Below are 24,755 nucleotides of genomic sequence, written 5' to 3'. Positions count from 1 at the left end.
TTATGAGTCATTGAAATACTTCAACATGATAAAAACACTATTTAAACCGCATTTTTCAATAGTGGTGCACGCCAATAGAATGATAATTATGTTTTATGAAAGAGGTTAACAAATTCGACCACTTAAATCCAATTAATCGGCGCCTGTAACCATTGAGAGACTAGCGCGCACCAGTGAGACACTAATGCTCTGACGTGTGAAGCACAAGCAATGCGACCGGGTGGGAGACTACCGAGTACTACGATGAGCGGAAAAGTTTTTAAAACGAACCGAGTGATTAGAAAAATGTATGAAACGGTTGAAGTGACTCATTCAAATGCTGCATGAAAGTGTATCATTGAAACGAAATTGTACGCCCCTGGACAGGAATGAAAATGGTTTATGCGGGTCTTCAGAATAAAGGCTCTCACGTTGGATGGTTGGGGAGATATCAACGGCAACGACCATCTCGCAGAATTGTATATAATTGAAAATTTAACTGGAAGAGGGACAATGTGTTGCTGGTTTATACTTTTTCATGAAACTTAATCGCAACGTAGCTGCTAGCCCTTCAGCTAACACTCCCGAACTACCCGTTCGTAAGAAATAACACCGCAAGCAGAATTACAACCGATAAATTGTGATTTAAATATTATGTTTTTCATTGAAAAGTTGTTTGTTAAAACGTATAGAAGACCTCTTGAAAGATAATCGACTCAACCAGTGCATAAAATGTTATTACGACTTATCTAAATTTAACCTCCTTGTAGCTCATGTTCGAAGCTGAACCTGAAAATATGGTATAGGGCAGTGCATGGAATTATCTCCTTCTCTTTCACTCTTACAGAAATTTAGTAAACAACAAGGCCACGAAACGTCAAAATCCCATACAAAATCAAAACAGTGCAGTGCCCTATATGAAAAACTTGTGCGGCTAGACCAGTTCTACAAAAAAACGTCAAGGAAAAACTGCTCTTTTTTTTAATAATCGAGGTGAATGTCACGGACTACCTTCGAAAAATGACAACGATATTCATGGTGAATATCTATTGGCATTTTTCAAAGGTAGTCCGTGATATTTACTTTAAATATTCGAAAAAAGAGCGGGTTTTCTTTTACTTTCTCGTAGAACTGGTCCTGTTGCACAAGTTTTTCATATATCATATTATCACGTTCAGCTTCTAAAATGAGCTGTAGGTGGTTGAATTTAGATATGTCGAAATGACATTTTCAGCACTGGACTCAACCCATGCGTTCCTGACGCATTTTGCGCACTCAAATTATCATGTCCATTTTGGCTACTTTTTATTGTTAAATTTACATTAACAATTTTGAGATCTAATCAAATGAAATTACAAGATATTGCATACATTTAGGCGTTTACCGATTTCCGTCCCAATTTTCAAAATTGATTCCAATTTGTAAAAACACGCTTTGTTAAGAGATTCTAAACCATATTTAGATTCTACAATGATCGATCTTCCGAGAATAAGACATTGACTGAAAAAATAGTCAAAACTTTGTTATATAGCAGATTGTTTGAAGGCGGTCTCCTTTGGCCAACCGACGTGCCTCACTGGGTTCCGTATAAATCCGGAACCGGTCATCCAACCAAGTGTATTCTATGAAACGGTAGTAATTTCCGGTTGTTCTGTCAAATGTTCATGAAAATCGAGTGAAAATTTAAGAAAATAGGGCTAAACAAAATCAAAATTCGAGTACGCAAAATACATCAGAACGCAAAGGTTGGCCCTGTAGAAGATGGAAGCATTAGAAGCCAATGCATGGTTGAGTCTAATATAACACCATGGTACCTAATTTACGTCCACCGTTTCTTTTTCTAAACAATGGGGGGATAATCTGATCAACGGATACCCGGATACCCGGACAGAAGGTCCAGGTAGTGTGGGGTTAAGGACCATCTTCTACAAAAAAATGTTAACTTTTTTTCTAATCATCCTAGAACTGTGTAGTGTCGGTAGCAAGTATTACAACTGACTAAACTGTTGCGGGGGGTTGCGGTGATTCAATCACGAAACTAATTTTTAGAGCGGACACTTTTCACGGTCGATCAGCTTAAACTGAAGGTGATTATATTTTATTGAATATCCATGAAAACTTATAACTAATTCCACTACGACTATAACAACCCTTCCAGTGCGGTATCTCTTCGCAAAACAACTGAATCTCATTAGTATTTCTCGTTGTTTTGTCGTATTCACTCTATAGGGTTACCAGGTATGTAACCGTCCCAACATAAACATAAGACAAAGGATCGTCTGTTCTGTTTCGGTGGCATAAGTCCACCCAGCCAACACGCGATCGCATATGATATTGATTAGGATGCTAAAGTGGAGGCGATATGCGTACACTTTACACGCGGTTAAATGGGAGCATGTCATGGCATGCACTCTAATGGCCTCCACTTGAGCATCCTATCCTACACCCTATACGACTTCGTGTTTCATAGCGCAATGCGGCTATACGGTAACCGTATCTAGAAATTGACGGCTAGGGAGATATAAGATAAATCGAACCGCAAATGGAGTCTGAGGAGTAGCGTGGCTCAAAATACTTCCTTGATAACACTAGTTTATAAAGTAAAAGAAAGTCGTGAACTTCTATCAACAACCAAAATTTTTGAAGCACAATTTAGCGCTGATTTCGAAACCGTGCTTCAAAAAAATTTAAGTAGAACAGTTTTTGAGTTTTAGCTCAATATCAAGTTTTACAACTTTTAAAAATATGGAATTTACTGAAATTCAAATATCTTGCGTTTTGTTCAATGAATTTTCAATCTTTTTTCCATAAATTAAAAGCTGAATATATGTAATACCATGGGGTCTCCAGTTAGTCTAGTGGTTAAGGCTATGGATCGCCAATCCGGAGACGGTGGGTTCGATTCCCGTCCCGGTCGGGAAAAATTTCTCGACTCCCTGGGCATAGTGTATCATTGTACTTGCCTCACAATATACAATTTCGTGCAATGGCAGGCAAAGAAAGCTCTTCAAATAATAACTGTGGAAGTGCTCAAAGAACACCAAGTTGAAGCGAGGCAGGCCAAGTCCCAGTGGGGACGTAGAGCTATAAAGAAGAAGAAGATGTAATACCATGCGATCATATGAATGCATGTTTGCATCCGATTGTTGAAATTTAAGATATTGGCAAGTTTTAGGGACGATATCCTTAAATTTTAGCCAAATCTCCAAAAATATATGAGGAAATGTATTTTTTTTTCAATAAGGAAAAAACAATAAAAAAAATTTTTAAAGTTTTTTTTTTTTTTGGATGTCATATGTAGGCGAGTTACAGTAAAAAATCAGCTCAATCGGAGCATTGATTACGGAGAATGAGGTGTGTGAAGTGAGCGACTTTGCTTAAAAATAGAAGAAAAAACGATTTCAAATCATCAATCTTGTATGGAAAGTCGAAAAATTTTCCGTTCTACTGTATTTTTTTCCTTCGCGGTTTCGAACTCAGGGCATGATTCTAAACCAAAAATGATCATCAGCCGAGTTCAAAAATGCTGTAAACTAGTGTAATTGATACTTGATAGACTGAAACTCGTAGCGGTGAGTCTACACCAAATAAAGCAATCATTTCTACTGGGCTCGGTCCCTGACCAATTCAGGCCAAACATTTCAATGGGTCCTATCTGCATTTGAGAGGCTCTCTTTGTTCACTTTCTCTTTCAATGATTGCAATGTAATGGTAAACTTTTCAACTACTTTTGAAGTACAAATCAAAAGACGATTATTTTGACCATCGCTCCATGCAAGGAGACAATCATAATTCAAATAAACAGCTGAGATATTAACAAAAGAGAGGTAAACCAAAGAGAGCCTCTCTTCTGCAGATAGGACCTTTAGATATGTTTGGCCTGAATTGCTTCCAGCCGCTCTGAACGATTGTTAGACCCCCATGTGACGGATTCTTCCTATTTCTCTGCTAAATAATGTTAGCTTGTAGACCCTCTGACATACGTGCTACGTACCCAGCCCACTGCAGCCTGCAATTCGCTTCGCTATATCCATCTCCTTATCTTCTTCTTCTTTGTGGAACGCCGATTCGGAGACGGCGGATTCGATTCCCGTTCCAGTCGGGAAACTTTTCTCGACTCCTTGGGCATAGCGTATTGTACTGTACTTGCCACACAATGTACAAATTCATGCAATGGCAGGCAAAGACAGCCCTTCAATTAATAACTGTGGAAGTGCTCTAAAAACACTAAGTTGAAGAGAGGCAGGTCATGTTCCAATGCGAACGTCGAGCCACAAAGAAGAAAAAGAACATTCAAGAGATTCTTTATTGAAATCCGCACTCGGAACCGAACCTGCAAAATAAGTTTCCATCATTAGATCTAAAGTTTCACGAGAAGTTATAGTAAACCACCATCGTCACGTTTCAGAAAGCCCATTTCATTCATAAGATCCTTCGCAAGAGTTTTCTGTAAACTTGCAACCACTGAAGTATGATTTATGATTTCACATGCTAAAATTCAAGATCTTCTCTTGGATTTTCGCAACTCTTTGTTGTATTCAGTGAGAGCTCTCCTGTAATGAGCCCAATATGAAGTTCGTTTCGCTTTATTGAACTCCTTTCCAGTAACTTTCGAAGGCATTTCAGTTTGGAGTTCCACCAAGGTACATCCCTATTAGAGGAAGAATGAATAATATAGGACAACTACGGTTAAAAGAATCAATGATATCTTCATTTTACTTTTGGGATGCAGATACAGATCAAATGAATCAATATTTCCTCTCATTGTTAATTAATTTGATAGCAAACATTCCGAATATTGACCTCAATTTGTCTTTCTGGAATTTCTGAAAGGTGTGCAAGAGCTATCTTGCACGCCCCATTCAAACATTATTTGCTTAAGATCAGACAAAAAAGGCTCGCTGGACACGTGCCAGTTTGTAATCTTATCAAAAATTACACCATTGCACAGAGTAAGATGCAAAACTTTTTGTCAAATGGCATTTGAAAAAGTTGCCATTATTATCTATGAAGACAAATATTCCAATGACTCCCCACGACTGTTTATATCAGTGCTCAAGGGCGGTACGGTCAAAATTTGGTCACACCATTTTTTCATAACTTTAGACTGCGTACACCAAAACAGCTTATTTTTGGACAAGTAATGGTGCATTATATGTTGATTATACCATAAAATTTTACAGTATAATACTTTTATTGAAATTTGTTCTTAGATAAATTTTGAGCCATTTAGAAATTCTTTCAAAGTTGTAGCAGTTTGAATATGAAAAAAACTGACCGGCCACTTAAGAAAATATAACTTTGTAACGGTTAGATAAAATTGAAATTTTTACAGATAAAATTAGATAGATAAAATTGAAATTTTTACACAACATTTTGGCATGCATACTTTACAAACAGAAAAATTTTCATTGAAATCAGCTATATAAATAAAACAGTAAAAATGTGTTCTTATTTTTGAATCTTCTTTGTACAAAACTTTAAAATTGCAGATCTCAGGATTCAACAATATCTCCACAAATACTAAACCGATTTTGATGAAAATTTTATGGTATAAGCTACATACAATGTCTCTCGCGGGCCGCACAGACCACAAGAGATATTTCTGAATGGAACTCTGATTTCCAATCTTTTGTATAGCAGCGAATCTCTAGCTTCTGCCCCAAGGATTATAGTGGGAACTAAAAAGCTCTGCTTACTTCAAATCTCCAGGAGCAAATTAAACCCCATTTGTCCTATTTGTCTTCAGAGGGATTTGAGTACTTCAAACATGTTTTGAGTTCTTGTAGTTTTCTATTGGGTATTTCCATGGCGTCAAATTACCCAAGTAACCAGTAAGCATTTAAAATAGCATTCCTTCAGCTTTATAGTAGCCTTTACGACAAGGCGTTTAATGCTAATTAGCCGTATATGCGCCTATAGTGCTACCTTACAGCAGATTTTGGCAAAATAACGGGCTGTCTTAGTGCTATCCCTTAAGGAACGTCGTGACGAAATGTCAAAGAAGCGTAACGCCTCGTCGAGCAAAAAAAAAAATAGATTGACGTCTGCTTCTCGTTCTCTCAGCCTGCTTCCCGCTTGATCTTCCTTCCACATTCCAGCCGGTGCTAGGTGGTACTTTTTTGCTGATTATTGTAGTGATGTAGGTTTGAACTTACGATCCGGAGATTGATGAATCATATCTGCTTCTGATTCTGTTGCTCCTGATCCACGATGCTAAAGCTGTTCCGGTGGCGTGCGTTGATTCAATCGCCAATATAAAGAATGATTCGATAACAGCTTCAGATTCAACATCAAAAACTTGTTTTCATTGAGAGGTAGAGGATTACGATCCCTTTTAAATATCTATGGAATATGATTCTTTCTTCCCTCGTTCAAACAATCCTATGATCCATCAAAGCATCTACCTATTCGGCACACATTTTCCGACGAAATGATAAATAATTGGTGATTTATTGATGGACAAATTCCCAAACCAATCCAGCTGTAGTAATGGTTTCTTTGGTGCTTTTGGATGAGTAGAGGAAAATGAAGAAACAAATAAGATGCACAAATTTGTAAACAGAAGCATAGGCTCTGTAAGAGAGAGACGATATGTGTTGCCAACTGCGTAACATATCTCCCAACCTTTTTGCTCCTAGCATTTAAAGAGCAGTTGAAAAGCATTCTGATTGCTCCCAAGTGAAAACACTTCAAGCAGTTGAAATGCTAATTAACAGCCAAAAGCATTTGAGCAATACAGCTTATGCTAACTCAATGCAGTTATGCATTCAAACTGCTTACGTAGGGCAGCAAGCAGTTTAAATGCATAATACGGGCTGATACACGGCTTATTCAAATGCTTACACTGGGAAAAAAATCTTCATTCCTTCTATGTGTCCGGGACATGGATTTTTGCAATGGGGGTAGTGCGGCTCATACTTTTGATGAGGCACCATACAGCAGCGACTCATACAATTTAGAGCACATACTATTCATGCGGAAAAGTTGGCCACCTGTTTGCATCGGCTGATAGTCAGGATCTGGGAAACCGAACAGCTACCGGAGGAGTGGAAGGAAGGGGTAATCTGCCCCATTCACAAGAAAGGCGACCATTTGGAATGTGAGAACTTCAGGGCGATCACTATTTTGAATGCTGCCTACAAAGTGCTATCCCAGATCATCTTCCGTCGTCTGTCACCTAAAACAAATGAGTTCGTGGGAAGTTATCAAGCCGGCTTCATCGACGGCCGGTCGACAACGGACCAGATCTTTACCGTACGGCAAATCCTCCAGAAATGCCGTGAATACCAGGTCCCAACGCACCACCTGTTCATCGACTTCAAAGCGGCATACGACAGTATATTAGAATAATTAGCCACAGAAGTCCAATGTCATGACTGTTCGTGTGACTAACATCTAGTTTGCCACGCCCTTACATTGTCAGTAGCGGTACTAGAAGTGTCATATAAATTTTGTGTACCAAAACAAAAGATGCTCTACAAGATAGACACTTAAAAATAGTCAGTTACTACATTTAAAGTTATTTAATTAATTAAATAAAAAAGTGACTACAGCGCCATTGGAGTTCTAGTGTATTTCTATTGACAGTATCGACCGCGCAGAGCTATGGAGAATCATGGACGAAAACGGCTTTCCTGGGAAGCTGACTAGACTGATTAAAGCAACGATGGACGGTGTGCAAAACTGCGTAAGGGTTTGTTGTGTTAGTGCACGTTCAGAAGAGAGCCTCTCGTTCGAGAGAGAAAAAGGGAAATTGAATGCTGTGACATGAAAGCGATCGAAGAATAAATCAGAACTTGTTTGTACATCAGTCGAATCAGTCGTGTTTAGACTAACGTCCATCTTTATCCGAAACCTTACCGTTCCGTTTAAGAATAAGTTAGGACGTTCCTCCGCTTCGTCTCTGTCCGCCTTTTGTAGTTATATCAGCTGGCGACGAGAAAAGTACGGATTAAGTGAATTCGCGATAGTGACTCGGTTAAGTGTTTAATTATTTCGCCCTACATTCCCAGTGCTCAGCGTAAGTCATTTTTCCCTGGGAAGAGCTAGGAGATTTCCGCTGAAAAATAGCGTCGTTTGAAGTGCATTTTTTTATCGATTCGATGACCTTTTGTTCTTCCCTTTTGTTTGGATTTCAAAGAGTGCTTTGTGTTTGCAGCCGCATAAAGTGATAGTGAAAGTGGCATATCTATCTTTAGAATTTTCATAGCGGCATTGTTTTTGATTAATTATTTTACCGAACGATTTTATTTAGAATTTTTTGAGAAATTAATGATTTCCAGCGTTGTTGGCCATTTCTTCGTTTCAGCACAAACCATAATTTCGATACATACTTTACACCATTTTGTTTCTCTTTTATCTCCGTGTAGTTACTCCATCTGACAGGTCGTTGCGAGAGTGAGTTCGTCGAAATCATCGATCACTCGACGGCCGAAGTTCACTCACGTCGTTCGGTATCCATGCATGAGGTGCGCTGCATGTGTGAGTGCTAGTGCGGATAATTTGTCGGAGTACACACGGGATATTTTGTGAGACGGCAATTGAGCGACCTGCAATATCAACATCAGCCTACTGTACACTACTACATACAACCATACGACATCTAGTGCAGTGCAGTTGCTGAATAAAGGGTGCATCAATTGTTTAGGCCTGCCTCCAAGGCACGATCAGCTGATTCTGAAGAGACTTTCGACGGTGACGTTTGTGCTGAATTGGTGGCGGCTGCTGTGCAAGAAGTTAACCTTGACCAACTCACAGTGGTGCTTACGACGGTTGATTTTACCTCTGTTTTCGTGCATGCAGTTTTGAGTTGCGGCGGCAGCATTTTTTTGAAGGTGAAGTACTTCAGTGTTCAAGGTACGTGACTTTGTTTTTGTTTGTTTTGGTGAATTTTGTATTGTGGCCAAATTTTGAAACCAAGTGATATTTTTGCAGTTCGATTTATTTTGTGTTTTTGTTTTATTTTTCAATAAAGAATGTCGGTGTCCACAACCATTGAGCCATACCTGCCGAATTCAATTCCTTTTGCGCAATACGTTGAGCAGCTTGAATACGTGTTCCTCAATAACAATGTACCAGAAGAGCGCTACAAGACATCTTTTCTAGCCGTGTGTGGCGTAACGGTATTTTCTGAAATCAAAAAGCTTTTTCCCGGTCAGGACGTTAAAACCCTATCTTACCAGCAGATTACGGAACAACTTAAAAAGAGATTTGACAAGTGTGATTCGGAAGTGATCAATAGTTACAAGTTTTGGAGCAGAAGGCAGGGTCGAAATGAAAAATCGGAGGATTTTGTGATAGCGGTAAAGGTTCTAGCAGAACAATGTGGGTTCGGTACCTTTAAAGATAGGGCCATTCGTGATCTTTTGGTGATAGGCGTATATAACCGTGAGATTCAGAAGCGTTTGTGCGATGAGGATGATCTAACTGCTGCTAGGGCGGAAAAACTTATAATGAATCACGAAATTTCTAACATAAGAACGAGTGTTCTGAAGGATGATGAAGATCATAATACTTCGATAGTCGCTCGTTTGGGTAGGAAGGAAGTTCGCTCTAGTTCAAAACATAGGTATCGCGGTAGAAATAAAAGCGGTAATCGTAGTGTTTCATTTTCACCTAGGCATAAACAAGGAAGATATGGGGACCGGAGATATGATTCAGAAAAACCGACATATTTTTGCTCTTTCTGTAAGAAAAGCGGCCACACACGCAATTTTTGCTATAAGTTACATGGTAGAGGACAGCATCAAGCAGAGGTCAAGTTCATAGGATCTCCGAAGAAAACCTCTAGCAGTAGCAAAAGTGGGGGATCAAATTTTAAAAGACCTTGTTATACGGATGATGAAGACGAAGAGGATTTACCCTGCATGATGATTTCCTCGATCAATCGCATAAACGAAGCCTGTCATGTAAAGGTGTTAGTGGAGAAACATACTTTGACAATGGAGATTGATTGTGGATCTGCAGAGACCGTCATTTCTGAAGAATTTTTTCTGAGAAATTTTGGACAGAGACAGCTTTTACCTTGTAACAAGAAACTGGCAGTAATTGATGGCAAGAGATTGAAGGTATTAGGAAAAATAAGTGTCTCAGTTCAACTCAAAGGCAAATTGCAGCAGCTTCACATGATTGTGCTTCGTTGTGACAACGATTTTACTCCTTTGATGGGCCGCACCTGGTTGGACTGCTTCTATGCAGGATGGAGAAATGTTTTTTTCAAATCCGGGGACTAAGGACGAGAGCATTAACAAGCTCGACGAGGAAAATGTGGTCGATCAGTTGAAAAGTAAGTTTTCAACCGTATTTGATGGGGATTTTTCATCTCCAATAGTTGGGTATGAAGGAGATCTTGTTTTGAAGGAAGATAAGCCTATTTTTAGAAAAGCTTATGGAGTTCCGCTTAGACTACGAGACAAAGTCATTGAGCATTTAGATTCTTTAGAGAGAGATGGGGTAATCACACCGGTAGAAACCAGCGAATGGGCCTCACCGGTGGTAATAGTGATGAAGAAGGATCAAACTATCCGTTTAGTGATCGATTGTAAAGTTTCCATAAATAAAGTAATAATTCCAAATACCTACCCATTGCCTGTAGCACAGGACCTTTTTGCCTCTCTATCAGGATCAAAAGTTTTTTGCTCACTTGACTTGGCTGGTGCTTATACGCAGCTTTTGTTATCGCAAGCCTCCAGAAAATTTATGGTAATAAATACAATAAAGGGCTTATATGTTTACAATCGTCTGCCACAAGGAGCATCATCAAGTGCATCCATTTTTCAAAGAGTTATGGACCAAGTTCTTGGTGGCCTGGACAATGTGTTTTGTTATTTGGACGATGTTTTGATTGCGGGAACCGACTGGGAGGATTGTCGAAGAAAACTTTATTTAGTACTGGAAAGATTGGCCAAAGCTAATATAAAAGTTAATTTGAAGAAGTGTAAGTTTTTTGTGACGGAATTGCCATATTTGGGACACATTTTGACGAATAAAGGGCTGTCTCCGTGTCCTCTAAAAATTGAAACTATTCGCGAAGCGAAAGCTCCGCGAAATGTGTCAGAGCTCAAGGCATTTTTGGGTTTGCTGAATTATTATTCAAAATTTATCCCCAATCTTTCCTCCCGCATCCAGTGCCTTTATGGTCTTTTAAAGAAAAATGTGAGATTCCTTTGGACAGACGAATGTGAACAAACTTTTAAAGACTGCAAGAGTTTTCTCCTTCGACCGTGCCTGTTGGAGTATTTTGATCCCACGAAACCAATTGTTGTCACCACCGATGCTTCAAGTTACGGATTAGGAGGAGTGATGTCGCATGTCATTGATGGAGAAGAGCGCCCTGTTTGTTTCACATCTTTTAGTCTGAATGATGCACAACGGAAGTACCCCATTTTACATTTGGAAGCTTTGGCGGTTGTTTGTGCGGTAAAGAAATTCCATAAGTTTCTTTTTGGCATGAGGTTTGTGATTTACACGGACCATAAGCCATTGATTGGAATTTTCGGCAAAGAAGGCAAAAATCAGATTTCAGTAACACGGCTGCAACGTTACGTCATTGAGCTTTCTATTTACGACTATGAAATCATATACCGCCCCTCTTCCAAAATGGCAAATGCAGATTTTTGTTCACGTTTTCCCCTTGCGCAGCCTGTTCCCAAAGCTTTTGACCGAGAATTTGTAAAAAGTCTAAACTTCACAGAAACATTTCCTATCGACTACAAAGAAATTGCTAAAGAAACATTGCGAGATGAGTTTTTGGTGAAAATCATGGAATACATAAGACAAGGATGGCCAAACCGTCTGGACAGGAGATTCAAGGACGTGTACTCGCACCACCAAGAGCTGGAAGAAGTAGAGGGATGCGTGTTGTTCCATGACCGTGTTATTATTCCAGATACTTTAAAATCAAATGCGTTGAAGCTGCTTCATAGAAACCATAGCGGAATAAACAAAATGAAACAACTGGCGCGTAGAACGGTGTACTGGTTCGGGATGAATAAGGATGTAGAAGAGTATGTCGGACGCTGTAGAATATGCAATCAAATGACTCCGGTTACGAGACCAGCAGCGTATTCACCATGGATTCCGACTAACAAGCCATTCAGCAGAGTACATGCAGATTTTTTTCACCTGGACCACAAAACGTTTCTCGTGATTGTTGACAGCTACACAAAATGGATTGAGCTCGAATACATGAAGTGTAGTACGGATAGCAAAAATGTCATCAAAGTTTTCCTCAACGTATTTGCCAGATATGGATTGCCGGATGTTTTGGTGACAGACGGTGGACCACCGTTCAATTCTACGGATTTCGTTGATTTTTTTGAAAGACAAGGGGTGAATGTGATGAAAAGTCCGCCTTATCACCCTGAAAGCAACGGGCAGGCAGAGCGCATGGTTCGTTTAGTGAAAGACGTTTTTAAGAAGTTTCTAATTGACCCAGATATGAAGAAGCTAGAAACGGACCTACAAATTTCTTATTTCCTATTGAATTATAGAAACACTTGCCAAGAGGATGGAAGTTGTTTTCCATCTGAGAGACTCCTTTCATACAGACCCAAAACACTATTGGACTTGATCAATCCCAAAACTAGTTTTAAACATAATTTAAATAAAAGACATGATGACTTTTCACCTACTAGATCCATAAGTACTGACCATTTTAACGACCAGTTCGTTGATCTTAAGTGCGGTGACCTGATCTACTATAAAAACGCTAACAAGAGTGACATAAGACGATGGTTACCAGCAACGTATCTCAAACGAATTTCTTCGACTGTTTTCCAGATATCGCTCGGAGGAAGGTTGATTACTGCGCACAAACGACAGATTAAGATTTCCGACGATCACAGCCGCAAAACTAGCTCACATTTTGTAATACGCGGCGAGAGTGCGCTGGTCAACCCCAGAAAGCGAAGGAGAGAACCGGATGTCGGAGAGGAGGCCTCCTCCGATCAAGAGCCTGATTTTTACGGTTTTCCCGCAGAATCATTTATTTTTAGAGAAGATTCTCCGATCGGAGATCAAATAGATAGGCGTGAAATTAACCAAGAAATGAAACAAATTCGAAAATCAAATCGAAATGCTAAGAAAAAACGTAAAGGTGATTTCCTATATTATTAAGTATATTTTATAAATCTAAATGTATCAAAATGTTAAAGGATTTTGATTTCGAATGTTTATTAAAAATTGAATTAGATTTCGTTCTTAAAGGAAGGAGGAGTTGTTGTGTTAGTGCACGTTCAGAAGAGAGCCTCTCGTTCGAGAGAGAAAAAGGGAAATTGAATGCTGTGACATGAAAGCGATCGAAGAATAAATCAGAACTTGTTTGTACATCAGTCGAATCAGTCGTGTTTAGACTAACGTCCATCTTTATCCGAAACCTTACCGTTCCGTTTAAGAATAAGTTAGGACGTTCCTCCGCTTCGTCTCTGTCCGCCTTTTGTAGTTATATCAGGGTTTTGGGAGAACTATCCAGTTCATTCGAATCTCGCCGGGGACTGCGACAAGGTGATGGACTCTCATGCCTACTCTTCAACATCGCTCTGGAAGGTGTGATGCGACGAGCCGGGCTCAACAGCCGGGGAACGATTTTCACAAAATCCGGACAATTTGTATGCTTTGCGGACGACATGGACATTATTGCCAGAACATTTGGAACGGTGGCACAGCTGTACACCCGCCTGAAACGCGAAGCAGCAAAGGTCGGACTGGTGGTGAATGCCTCAAAAACAAAGTACATGCTGGTAGGCGGAACCGAAAACGACCGGATCCGTCTGGGTAGTAATGTTACGATAGACGGGGATACTTTCGAGGTGGTGGAGGAATTCGTCTACCTCGGACAGAGCCGTAGCGTGCGGTTGGCCCCTGCCAAGGGCGCCAGCCTCAGAGGGGCGCCGAAAGGCCTCTGGCTTGAGGATAATATTTTTCCGTTTTCTCAAAAAAAAAAAAAAACATATTTCTCTGGTTTACTTTGCGCATTTACCATGATATTACCTGGGAATTTATCTACTAAATTTATTTCGAGAAATTATTTCATTTTTTTAATGAGCAAAGCAAAAACAATATGCTTTTTAAATTCTAGACTATTCTAGTGAATGTTTCTTTCTAACAAATCTGACTGGGGATTTTCTACGCATACATTCAAATATTTCTTTTATTTTTTTACAAACTCAGGAAGTTATCTAGAAATTTGTTCAGAAATTAGTCAAAGGATTCTTCCTGATATTTCAGTAAGGGTTTAACTAGATAATCTTCCATAGTTTCGCCAAGAAATTTCGGCAGATATTCTTGAAAGAAAAAAAAAAACTTTCGGTGATGAATTTAAAAATTTCCTTCAAAACTACCAGAAATTTCGTTACAAATTCCTTCAAAAATTCTTCATGCTTCTGTTTCTCAATACTCCTATTTTACAATTTTTCGTGGAAAATCTTCAATGCATTTCTTTAGAAATTTTCCAGAGTAACCACACAAATTATTAACCCTAAAAGGGATACCTTCATGGCCTCAGTTTCGTCACCTCGCTGAGTGTGTTCCATCAAAGACGAGCTCTGAAAGGCGTCTGGGGTCCAATGGACCCCAGGTATCCCTGTTAGGGTTAAGGAGATCCCTGCAAAAATATCTTTAAATATTACTTTGAGACCCTTTAATAGATTTCCTCAGTAATTCCTAAATAGATTCTTATGGAAAATCCTGCAGAGATTCATTTAGAAGCCTCAAAGAAATGACAATCAGAATTAATTTAAAAATTTATCACGATATTTTTGTGAAAAACGTCTATAGATTTCTTTAGTAATTTGACCAAAATTTCCTACAAAAACTTTTCTACAGATTCCTTTAGAAAGAAGAAATCTCTAATATTGCTTGGGAAATCTTCCATATATTCTTTCTGAAGTTAATCCATGTTCACTAGAGATTACTCCATAAATTTCTACTAGATTTCCCCAAGAAAACCGTTCCAGAATTTCCTCATAAATTTCTCCAGAAAACCAAAAGTTTGGAATTGCTTCAAAAATTTGTCTAGGTAGTCCGTTGGAAAACATGTCATTGATTCTATAAAAAAAATATCCAAAGGTTTGACTTTCTTTGAATTTCGATTGTTGGTGATTATTATGGGAGATATGGCGTTCAGTCTTTGGAGGAACAACTCAAAAACGGATTCTTAAGCTTTCATCCGACGTTTTGGTCGCTATATTGCGCCTTCTTCTGGGAATTAACTATGCTCTCAGAAGAAGGCGCAATATAGAGTAATGCGGGGCAAAAGTTCGCACGGGGCAAAAGTTCGCAGTGGGTCTTTTTCTGGACACGAGCTAAGAACCCAAACAAATTTGTATGGGTTCGACACATAATCAGGCCAGTTACTCGTCAACAAAAATTGGAACGATTTCGTTATGGTGTGGCAGAGTTATGCAAAAAAATGTGTTTCTAGGTGTTTTGATAGAATTTTTGGACTTTTTGGAATAAGAATTTCTAGTAACAGGAAGAAGAAGAATTTCATAACCTCTTGATGTCGGAGAATCGTTATTCCATAGTAGTTCGAGAGGTGCACTCGAATAAACAATAAACTACTAGTGCTTCTTGCAGAAGGGGACATTGTTAACACCTTGACGGTGGGGCAAAAGTTCGCAGTAGCTGTGGGGCAAAAGTTCGCACTAGATTTCTGAATGTAGTACATCAATATAATTGCAGAATCTTTGAAGCAATGATGGTTTCGTATAAAAACTACTATATTTGTATAATATGTGTAGTATGCACCCTGAAATCGTTCCGGCAGAAGGTTTGAACTTAGCTTTGTAAGAGGATCGATTGTAAGGCAAACATTATGTTCTTCCATTTAAATCAAGAAATGAAAAATGGCTAAAAAACATTTTAAAACAGTTTCTTCGTCATCCTCGTCTTGTCTTTTCGTATGTTCCTGAACGTCATGTTATGTTCATCTACTTTACCGAGGTCTTTCATAGCTTAGTTTGTAAATTCACAGTTATAATTCATCACCATACTGACGGAAATAAGATTCGATTACGGTCCCGTTCAATAGTTTTGCAGCATATTTGATTTTTTCATGTATTTTGGGCAACACGTATCTCTATGATTACCCCAATATGTATTTTGATTACTTCAGTAATGCTGGAAAGGACAGCTTCTAGTTAATAGTTGTGGAAGTATTTATAAAATACATTGTATACCAAAGCTGAACACCAGGTCGTATTCCAGTTGGGCCGTAATGCTAAGAACAGAAAGAAACAGGTTTCACAGCTAGAGTGAAAGGACGAACATGAATTATCATGAAATAAATGAACATCACACCACTAAACTACGCTTTTCAAGGTGCGAACTTTTGCCCCGCATAATGCGAACTTTTGCCCCCACTATGGGGCAAAAGTTCGCATTGGAGTTCTTGTATTAAAAATTATATTACTAAAACTACAAAAGGAACGCGAAAAAATCTAGTACTACGTTTTGAAGGCAACATGATAGGGACCCGTTTAACGAAGAAAAACGATATAATTTTCTTTTCGTTTAATAGCTATTTCGTAAAGTCTGTTAGGTGCGAACTTTTGCCCCGCATTACTCTAGTGACCGAAATGTCGGATGAAACCTGGATTCCTTTAGAAATTTCTCAGGGATAAAGATTTTAGGGACTTTTTTTTAATTCTCAAAATTTAAGGGATTCCTTCAAAAATTCTTCCAGTATTCTTTCAGAAAATCTTCCATTAGTTCTCCACAGATTCTTACAAGCATTTCTTCAGGCATTTCTTCATGAAATACTCCAGGAATACCTGCAAGAATTACTACATAAATTCCATTGGAAATTCTTGCTGAAATGTCTAACGAATTTCCATATGGACCGAATATTCCAACAGCATTCTTCCAGAGATTCCTGCATAATTTCATTTAGCTATTCCAGTTGTCCTTCGAGAGATTCAAACAAAAACTCATTAAGATTTTTTTAGAAATTTCTCCTGGTGTTTATTTATATCCATAGTTTGTCTAATGATTACTCATTAGATCTTCTGGGAAATGTTTTGAAAACTTCAGAAGAAACCGTTGGTAAAGTTATTGGAATTGCTGAAACCAATTAAAGTTTTCACGAAATAGATCACCTGGGGTTTCCTGTAAAACCCTGAAACACATTAAGTATTTGTTTAAACATAGTTCAATTGGACAAAAAATCCAGAAAAGAAAAGTAAATGAAAAATCTGTAAGCTATCAGGAATAACTAAATGCATCATTTATGTAGGGAATCAGACATGTAATATATAATCATTGTGCTGGTCTTAGTGAGATTCTTGAAATGCATAATATGTTCATTTCATACTTATACTCGTATAAGAGAAATAAATTTAAAAAAAATTCGGGTGACTCCAATTGAAATTCATAAAGAAAAAGGGAATTGATTGAGGTAAAGGATTTTGATTCTTCTTTTTTTCATAACCAAAAAATCCATTTTTTAAGAAAATTTGGAAAAAAATAACTACATTTTTTGCAAATTAACAATGACTTATTGTCGTGGGGCGTCAATCTGGATGCTTGCCAAGGGCGCCATAGGACCACGCTACGGCTCTGACTCGGATCCTTACTGACGGCTGACAACAACGTGAGCCGTGAAATTCGGAGGCGCATCATCAGCGGAAGTCGGGCCTACTACGGGCTCCAGAAGAAACTGCGGTCGGAAAAGATTCACCCGCGCACCAAATGCACCATGTACAAAACGCTAATAAGACCGGTAATCCTCTACGGGCACGAGACATGGACCATGCTCGAGGAGGACCTGCAAGCACTCGGAGTTTTCGAGCGACGCGTGCTAAGGACGATCTTCGGCGATGTGCAGGAGAACGGTGTGTGGCGGAGAAGAATGAACCACGAGCTCGCTGCACTTTACGGCGAACCCAGCATCCAGACGGTGGCCAAAGCCGGAAGGATACGGTGGGCAGGGCATGTTGCAAGAATGCCGGACAACAACCCTGCAAAGCTGGTGTTTGCAACTGATCCGGCTGGCACAAGAAGCCGTGGAGCGCAGAGAGCACGATGGGTGGACCAGGTGGAGCGTGACTTGGCGAGCATCGGATGCGACCGAGGATGGAGAGCGGCAGCCACGAACCGTGTATTATGGAGAAATATTGTTGATTCAGTTTTATCTTGAATTTGATGTAATACTAAATAAATGAAATGAAAATGACTATTCATGCGCTAATTTGCCTGCGTAATCGGGTATTGGTTGCATATACTTTGGATGTGGTTTGGCACATGGATATTTGCCATTAAGTATGAGGCAAATTTTCCTGAGTGTAATGGTTACCTGGGTACTCTATAGTTTTGAAGAAGGAATGAGTTCCAAATTTATTTGGTTACCTCATTCTTTCTTAAATGCTTGAAATACATTGTCGATTATCACATCTGTGATGTTCGCCTGGCTAACATGCTTATTTGTGTGAACCCCCCAGCCTCCCAATTGGGAATGTCCACCGTGACTCTTTTACACAAAGTTGTATACGTTTTCAAGAAAGCACTCGCTCAAACGTAGTTTTTGTCTTATTGAAAGTCGCATGACGTCGCAAGCTATCTCCAATGAGTTATAGGCTCTCATTACGCTTATGCGTTTTACAGTGTCCTTTTCAGGACACTGTTTAAACCCGTTGTGGTATGGGCTATGAGCTCTCGTTGCATTTATGCGTTCATTCCCTCTTCTGATATCTGATACATACTTACCTTACCGGTCAGGCTAAGGCCGGGGTGGCCTCTGCTGTACATAGTAGCCGCCTCCATTCCACTCGGTCCATGGCTGTTTGTCTCCAGTTCCGCACTCTGCGTAGGGTCCGCAGATCGTCCTCCACTTGGTCGACCCACCTAGCTCGCTGCGCTCCACGTCTTCTTGTACCGGTCGGATGACTCTCGAGAACCATTTTAGTCGGGTTGCTATCCGACATCCTGATGACGTGACCCGCCCACCGTAGCCTCCCGATTTTCGCGGTATGGACGATGGTTGGTTCTCTCAGCAGCTGATGCAGCTCGTGGTTCATTCGCCTTCTCCAAGTCCCGTCTTCCATCTGCACTCCGCCGTAGATGGTACGCAACACCTTCCGTTCGAAAACTCCAAGGGCGCGTTGGTCCTCTGCACGTAGAGTCCATGTTTCGTGCCCATAGAGGACGACCGGTCTAATCAGCGTTTTGTAGATGGTTAACTTCGTGTTACGGCGAACTTTATTCGATCGTAGAGTTCTGCGGAGTCCAAAGTAAGAACGATTTCCTGCCACAATGCGCCTCTGAATTTCTCTGCTGGTGTCGTTGTCGGCGGTCACCAGTGAGCCCAAGTACACGAATTCTTCAACCGCCTCGATTTCATCACCGTCGATATGAATTCGGGGTGGCGGGCGCGGTGATTCCTCCCTGGAGCCCTTTGCCATCATGTACTTTGTTTTCGACACATTAATGACTAATCCGATTCGCCTGGCTTCACTCTTTAGTCGGATGTACGTTTCCGCCATCGTCTCAAATTTACGAGCAATAATATCAATATCATCGGCGAAACCAAGCAGCTGAACGGACTTCGTGAAAATCGTCCCACTCGTGTTTATCCCCGCTCTTCTGATCACACCATCCAAAGCAATGTTGAACAGCAAGCACGAAAGACCATCACCTTGCCGTAACCCTCTGCGAGTTTCGAAGGGACTCGAGAGTGTCACTGATACTCGAACTACGCACATCACTCGATCCATCGTCGCCTTGATCAACCGTATCAGTTTATCCGGGAATCCGTATTCGTGCATAATCTGCCATAGCTGTTCTCGATCGATTGTATCATACGCCGATTTGAAATCGATGAACAAGTGATGTGTGGGCACGTTGTATTCGCGGCATTTCTGCAACACCTGGCGGATGGCGAACATCTGGTCCGTTGTAGCGCGTTCACCCATAAATCCAGCCTGATATTGCCCCACGAACTCTCTTGCAATCGGTGATAGACGGCGGCATAAAATTTGAGAGAGTATCTTGTAGGCAGCGCTCAGTAGTGTGATCGCGCGGTAGTTCCCGCAATCCAACTTGTCGCCCTTTTCTGTAGATGGGACACACGATACCTTCCATCCATTCCTCCGGTAATACTTCCTCCTCCCAAATCTTGGTAATGACCCAGTGTAGTGCTCTCACCAGTGCTTCTCCACCGTATTTTAGAAGCTCGCTTGGTAGTTGATCTGCTCCAGCGGCTTTGTTGTTTTTCAACCGGCCAACCTCCTCCTCAATCTCTTGAAGGTCAGGGGCCGGAAGTCTTTCGTCCTGTGCACATACTCCTAGATCGGTTACCACGCCACCTTCGGTACTTGCAACGTCGCCATTGAGGTGCTCATCGTAATGCTGCCGCCATCTCTCGACCACCTCACGCTCGCTCGTGAGAATATTCCCGTGATTATCTCGGCACATGTCGGCTTGTGGCACAAAGCCTCTGCGCGAGCGGTTCAGCTTCTCGTAGAACTTTCGTGTGTCCTTAGCGCGGTACAGCTCTTCCATCGCTTCGCGATCTCGTTCTTCCTGCTGGCGCTTCTTCATCCGGAAGACTGAGTTCTGCCTGTTCCACGCCTGTTTGTAACGTGCCTCATTCGCTCTCGTACGGTGTTGCAGCATTCTCGCCCATGCTGCATTCTTCTCGTTTTTCAACTGTTCACATTCGCCGTCGTACCAGTCGTTTCTGTGATTCGGAGTCGCGAAGCCTAGTGCTGTAGCCGAGGTACTACCTATGGCGGATCGGATGTCCCTCCAGCCATCTTCAAGTGTAGCTGCGCCAAGCTGCTCTTCCGTTGGTAGGGCCACTGCTAACTGCTGCGCGTAGTCTTGAGCCACTTCTACGTTACGAAGTTGCTCGATGTTGAGTCGCGGCGTTCGACTTCGACGCGTGGTGATAACTGTCGAAAGTTTTGAGCGCATGCATACAGCGACTAAGTAGTGATCCGAATCTATATTCGCACTGCGGTATGTGCGGACGTTGGTTATATCTGAGAAGAATTTACCGTCGATTAGAACGTGGTCGATTTGGTTTTCTGTTTGATGGTCGGGTGATCTCCAGGTGGCTTTGTGGATATCTTTGCGGGGGAAGAAGGTGCTTCGGACTACCATACCACGGGAGGCTGCAAAGTTTACGCATCGCTGGCCGTTATCATTCGATACGGCGTGCAGGCTGTTTCGCCCGATTACCGGTCTGTACATTTCCTCCCTTCCTACCTGCGCGTTCATGTCGCCGACAACGATTTTCACGTCACGCGGCGAGCAACCATCGTATGTTTGCTCTAACTGCGCGTAGAACGCTTCTTTCTCGTCATCGGGTTTCCCTTCGTGTGGGCAGTGGACGTTGATGATGCTGTAGTTGAAGAAACGGCCCTTAACTCTCAACATGCACATCCTTGCGTTGATCGGCTGCCACCCGATCACACGTTGTCGCATCTTGCCCAACACTATAAATCCTGTTCCCAGTTCATTGGTGGTGCCACAGCTTTGGTAGAAGGTAGCCGCTCGATGCCCGCTTTTCCACACTTTCTGTCCAGTCCAACAAAGTTCCTGCAACGCCACGATGTCGAAGTTGCGGGGATGTAGTTCGTCGTAGATTATCCTGTCACATCCTGCGAAACCTAGTGACTTGCAATTCCATGTTCCAAGTTTCCAATCGTAGTCCTTATTTCGTCGCGTGGGTCTTTGCCGATTGTATCGAGTCGTATTTTCTCCTATGTTATTCGCAATGGGGATTTTTACGGGTGGCTTATTGGGCCTACGCCAACACTCCTGTCTCGCCGGAGGGCCATCGTGCCAGTTCTGTTTAACGTCCCAACCAACACTGGGACGACCACGCTGATGGGGCTACCACCTTGGATCTAGCTGGGCGTGGTGCAGCGTTTCTTACTCAGCCGCTGGATGCCAGAACAGACGCTGTTTGAGCCGCACCTCCTTGGTGAACAGACACTCGGATCGTACCTCCTCAATCTAGCTGAAGTCAGAAGGACAACAGTGCCCAGGCTGCACTACCAGCTAAGCACACAACTCTTAGCTGGCGGTCTTTGTCATCGCTTGACCCGTGGAAGCATGAGGTAGGAACTTGTGAGGACCAGAGCTATATTGGATGCTCTCCTTATCGACTCACCGTTTTGCAGCCCATATCTGATACATACAATGTACCATTTACTGGTCCAAAACTCAGCTATTTTGGTGTACCGTCTACCCTCGTTGGTTTGACCGCATCTAATCTGAACACTTTTTATTGCGGCGCTCATAATTAATCCACATTATGCGACGGCGATATGGCCACTAGGAGATGCCCGCGATACAGATGTAATGTCAAAATCGAACAGATACTGTCACCCACCCAGCAGCAGCGCATCAGCCTTCAGGCCGTTCACATCAAAACAAAAGTGAGCACAAAGGCAAATCAGGTGGCCCGAAATCGTAATAATATTTATTGCGCCCATGCATTTGTTATGCGATATTCTGGATGATAGTGATGCTGCAGAAGGGTGTCCGGCGATTTGGCCGAACGCCGTTTGGCCGAATGCCGTTTGGCCGAACGCCATTTGGCCGAATGCCATCTGGCCGAATGGTCGTCTGGCCGAATGCCGTTTGGTCGAATTATGTTCAAAAGAAATCAGAAGAAGTTTTTGGCATTCCAACTACCAATATGATCATCAGAAATATTTCCTTCTTTTAATCATAGGCTATTCTTTCTAGTTTTGACATTCAGTGATGAGTTGACGTTGAACCTGTCAAAATTTTATCAAAGATTTTTCCTTCTTTGAATCATAGGCTGTTCTTTCGAGTTATACTTAAGCGAGGAATAGTGACTTGGTCATTTAAGATAATCTTTTATTTTCGGTCAAACGGCATTCGGCCAAATGGCATTCGGCCAAATGACCCTTTTGGCCAAATAGCGTTCGGCCAAACGGTATTCGGCCAAATGGCGTTCGGCCAAATGACCCGGAACCATGTGGATTTGATATTAGCGCCGCATACAGAATTTTTGACCAACAGGTCGTTCATAGTGGTGCGATCATATTTTGGCTACTTGATGGGAAAAAAGAAGACAAACGGGTTTCGCGAACTAATTGTAAGAAACAATAATTTTACCCCCGCTAATCTGCGCTTCGTTCAAATTAAAAATGGTTCAAACGTCATTCTGCCCATGGAACGGGGTGAAACGGAACGCATAATTCAAACAAAACAGCAATAAGGTAATTAGCATTGTGTTTTTAGATGCTTACAGGATTACTAGAAGTTCAAATTGAACCCCGTTGGTTTGCATAAGGTGTCGTTCAAACCAACGGGGGTAGACGATACGCAGTCTAAAGTTATGAAAAAAAATTGTACATGTGACTAAAATTTGACCGTAATACCCTTTTCCGCACACTGTATGGTGGTCATTGGTATCACATCCAATGATGTAGGGTATCGCGCCACTTGGGCGGTAGCTTCTATATTCGTCTGTTTTCCACTATATCACAGTCAATTTTAAACCAATTGACTTGAAATGTTGTACACGGGTAGATACTATACCTAACCTATCTCACCACATTCCAAAAGTTGTGTCAATAGGCTCCTAAAGGCCTATCTCAATTTCTGCATAATTCGATCAAGAATTGATTAAAACAATATGTTTACTCATTTTTTAAGTATTTCTATTAGGTAAAGTCCATAAAATATATTTTCAAAAATTTTAATAATTTTTGCAACACTCCTTGTTTAGCACTCAATTTTGGGTAAATTTTGTTTACCGTGTATGTCAAACAGGAACATTTGTTGTCAAAAGTGAGCTAATTCGGTGTCTTTTGCAACCCGCCGTTTCACTTTCGTTACGTCAAGGTTGACCTCGAATGTTAAACAAGACCTGCTCACCATTATTTTATTTTCGAGTTAACTAACTATTCTGTTATTGTTTAAGATCGGAAAAATTACCATTGAGATCAGAATAGCATGCTCTTCCATGTTATGCAGCAAAACTGGGAAAATATTTTTCATTTTAGGACCCTATTGGTTCAAATTTGACTGAGTTATAGTGGATTTGTTGTTCTTTGCAATATTGAACAAAACGATCTCAGGAGGAGATACATCAGCATCATCACCAGGGAAATATACTGAAGCTATAGCAATTTCAGTCTTCCCCCTAGTTGTTGGTACCTCCATCATGACCGCAACAATGTCACGTTGTATGAATTCTGTTATAGGGAAGCATTTCTATGTTTTACTGACTGAAACAGCAGTTCTGGAAGAAATTTGTTGCTCATCGTACAACAATTTTTTTCTTTGCAGGACCATGGCTCTTGTAGAAGCGCCATTCTTAATTCTTCTTTTTCGAATCTCACTGGTTGTTAGAAGTGCGAACCGGATTCGGCAAAAACATAACTAGGGTTCAAGAAATCAATTCCAGCGTTTTTTCGGACGGATAATGCTCCCACATAGCTTTTCAAAACGAAAGCGATTAACATTTTTAAGGCCGCACGGGACGACGTGTATTTTTTCCTATCTTCCCTCTCTTTCTAAATATTTGCCTCGTGATTTTGAAAAAGCGAATCAATTTCCACTGCACTGACGTAGCTGAAACTTCAGTCGATTGTGCACCACAAGTGGGCAAATGGACGATCAAATTTCTAGTCAATAATATGAAGTAGAAGTTGAGATTTGCATCTCACTACCAACAGAGCAATGGCGGACGATTCAACCACCGTCCCTTCCGGCCTTAATTCCCTGAAGAAGATGTAAACATCGAAACGTCGGATGAAGAAGAATATCTGATCGTTTGATTGCAATTGCGA

The 24,755-nt window shown here is 41.0% G+C and overlaps 2 protein-coding genes across 8 annotated transcripts in view; one reads left to right on the top strand and one right to left on the bottom strand.

The window, feature by feature from the left end:
- Positions 1-24,755, bottom strand: part of LOC109426575 (uncharacterized) — a 116,845-nt gene that overhangs the window by 79,470 nt on the left and 12,620 nt on the right. The window lies entirely within an intron of this gene.
- The window catches only part of LOC109408458 (uncharacterized), a 32,928-nt gene extending 8,173 nt beyond the window's left edge, over positions 1-24,755 (top strand). The window contains exons 1-2 of one of the 2 annotated variants that reach the window (XR_009997996.1): positions 1-10,267; positions 12,763-24,755. The exon at positions 1-10,267 is cut by the window's left edge and continues 8,173 nt beyond it. Coding sequence is in view for 1 of the 2 variants with exons in the window: in XM_062853613.1 (XP_062709597.1) it covers positions 8,958-10,214 (1,257 nt within the window). In the remaining variant the exon portion in view is untranslated. The other variant, XM_062853613.1, reaches the window with a different exon arrangement.

Source organism: Aedes albopictus, chromosome 2, assembly GCF_035046485.1.
Source record: "Aedes albopictus strain Foshan chromosome 2, AalbF5, whole genome shotgun sequence".
In the NCBI taxonomy this organism is placed as follows: domain Eukaryota; kingdom Metazoa; phylum Arthropoda; class Insecta; order Diptera; family Culicidae; genus Aedes; species Aedes albopictus.
Note: the sequence above shows the minus strand (reverse complement) of the source record. Positions and strands in the feature narration are given on the sequence as shown.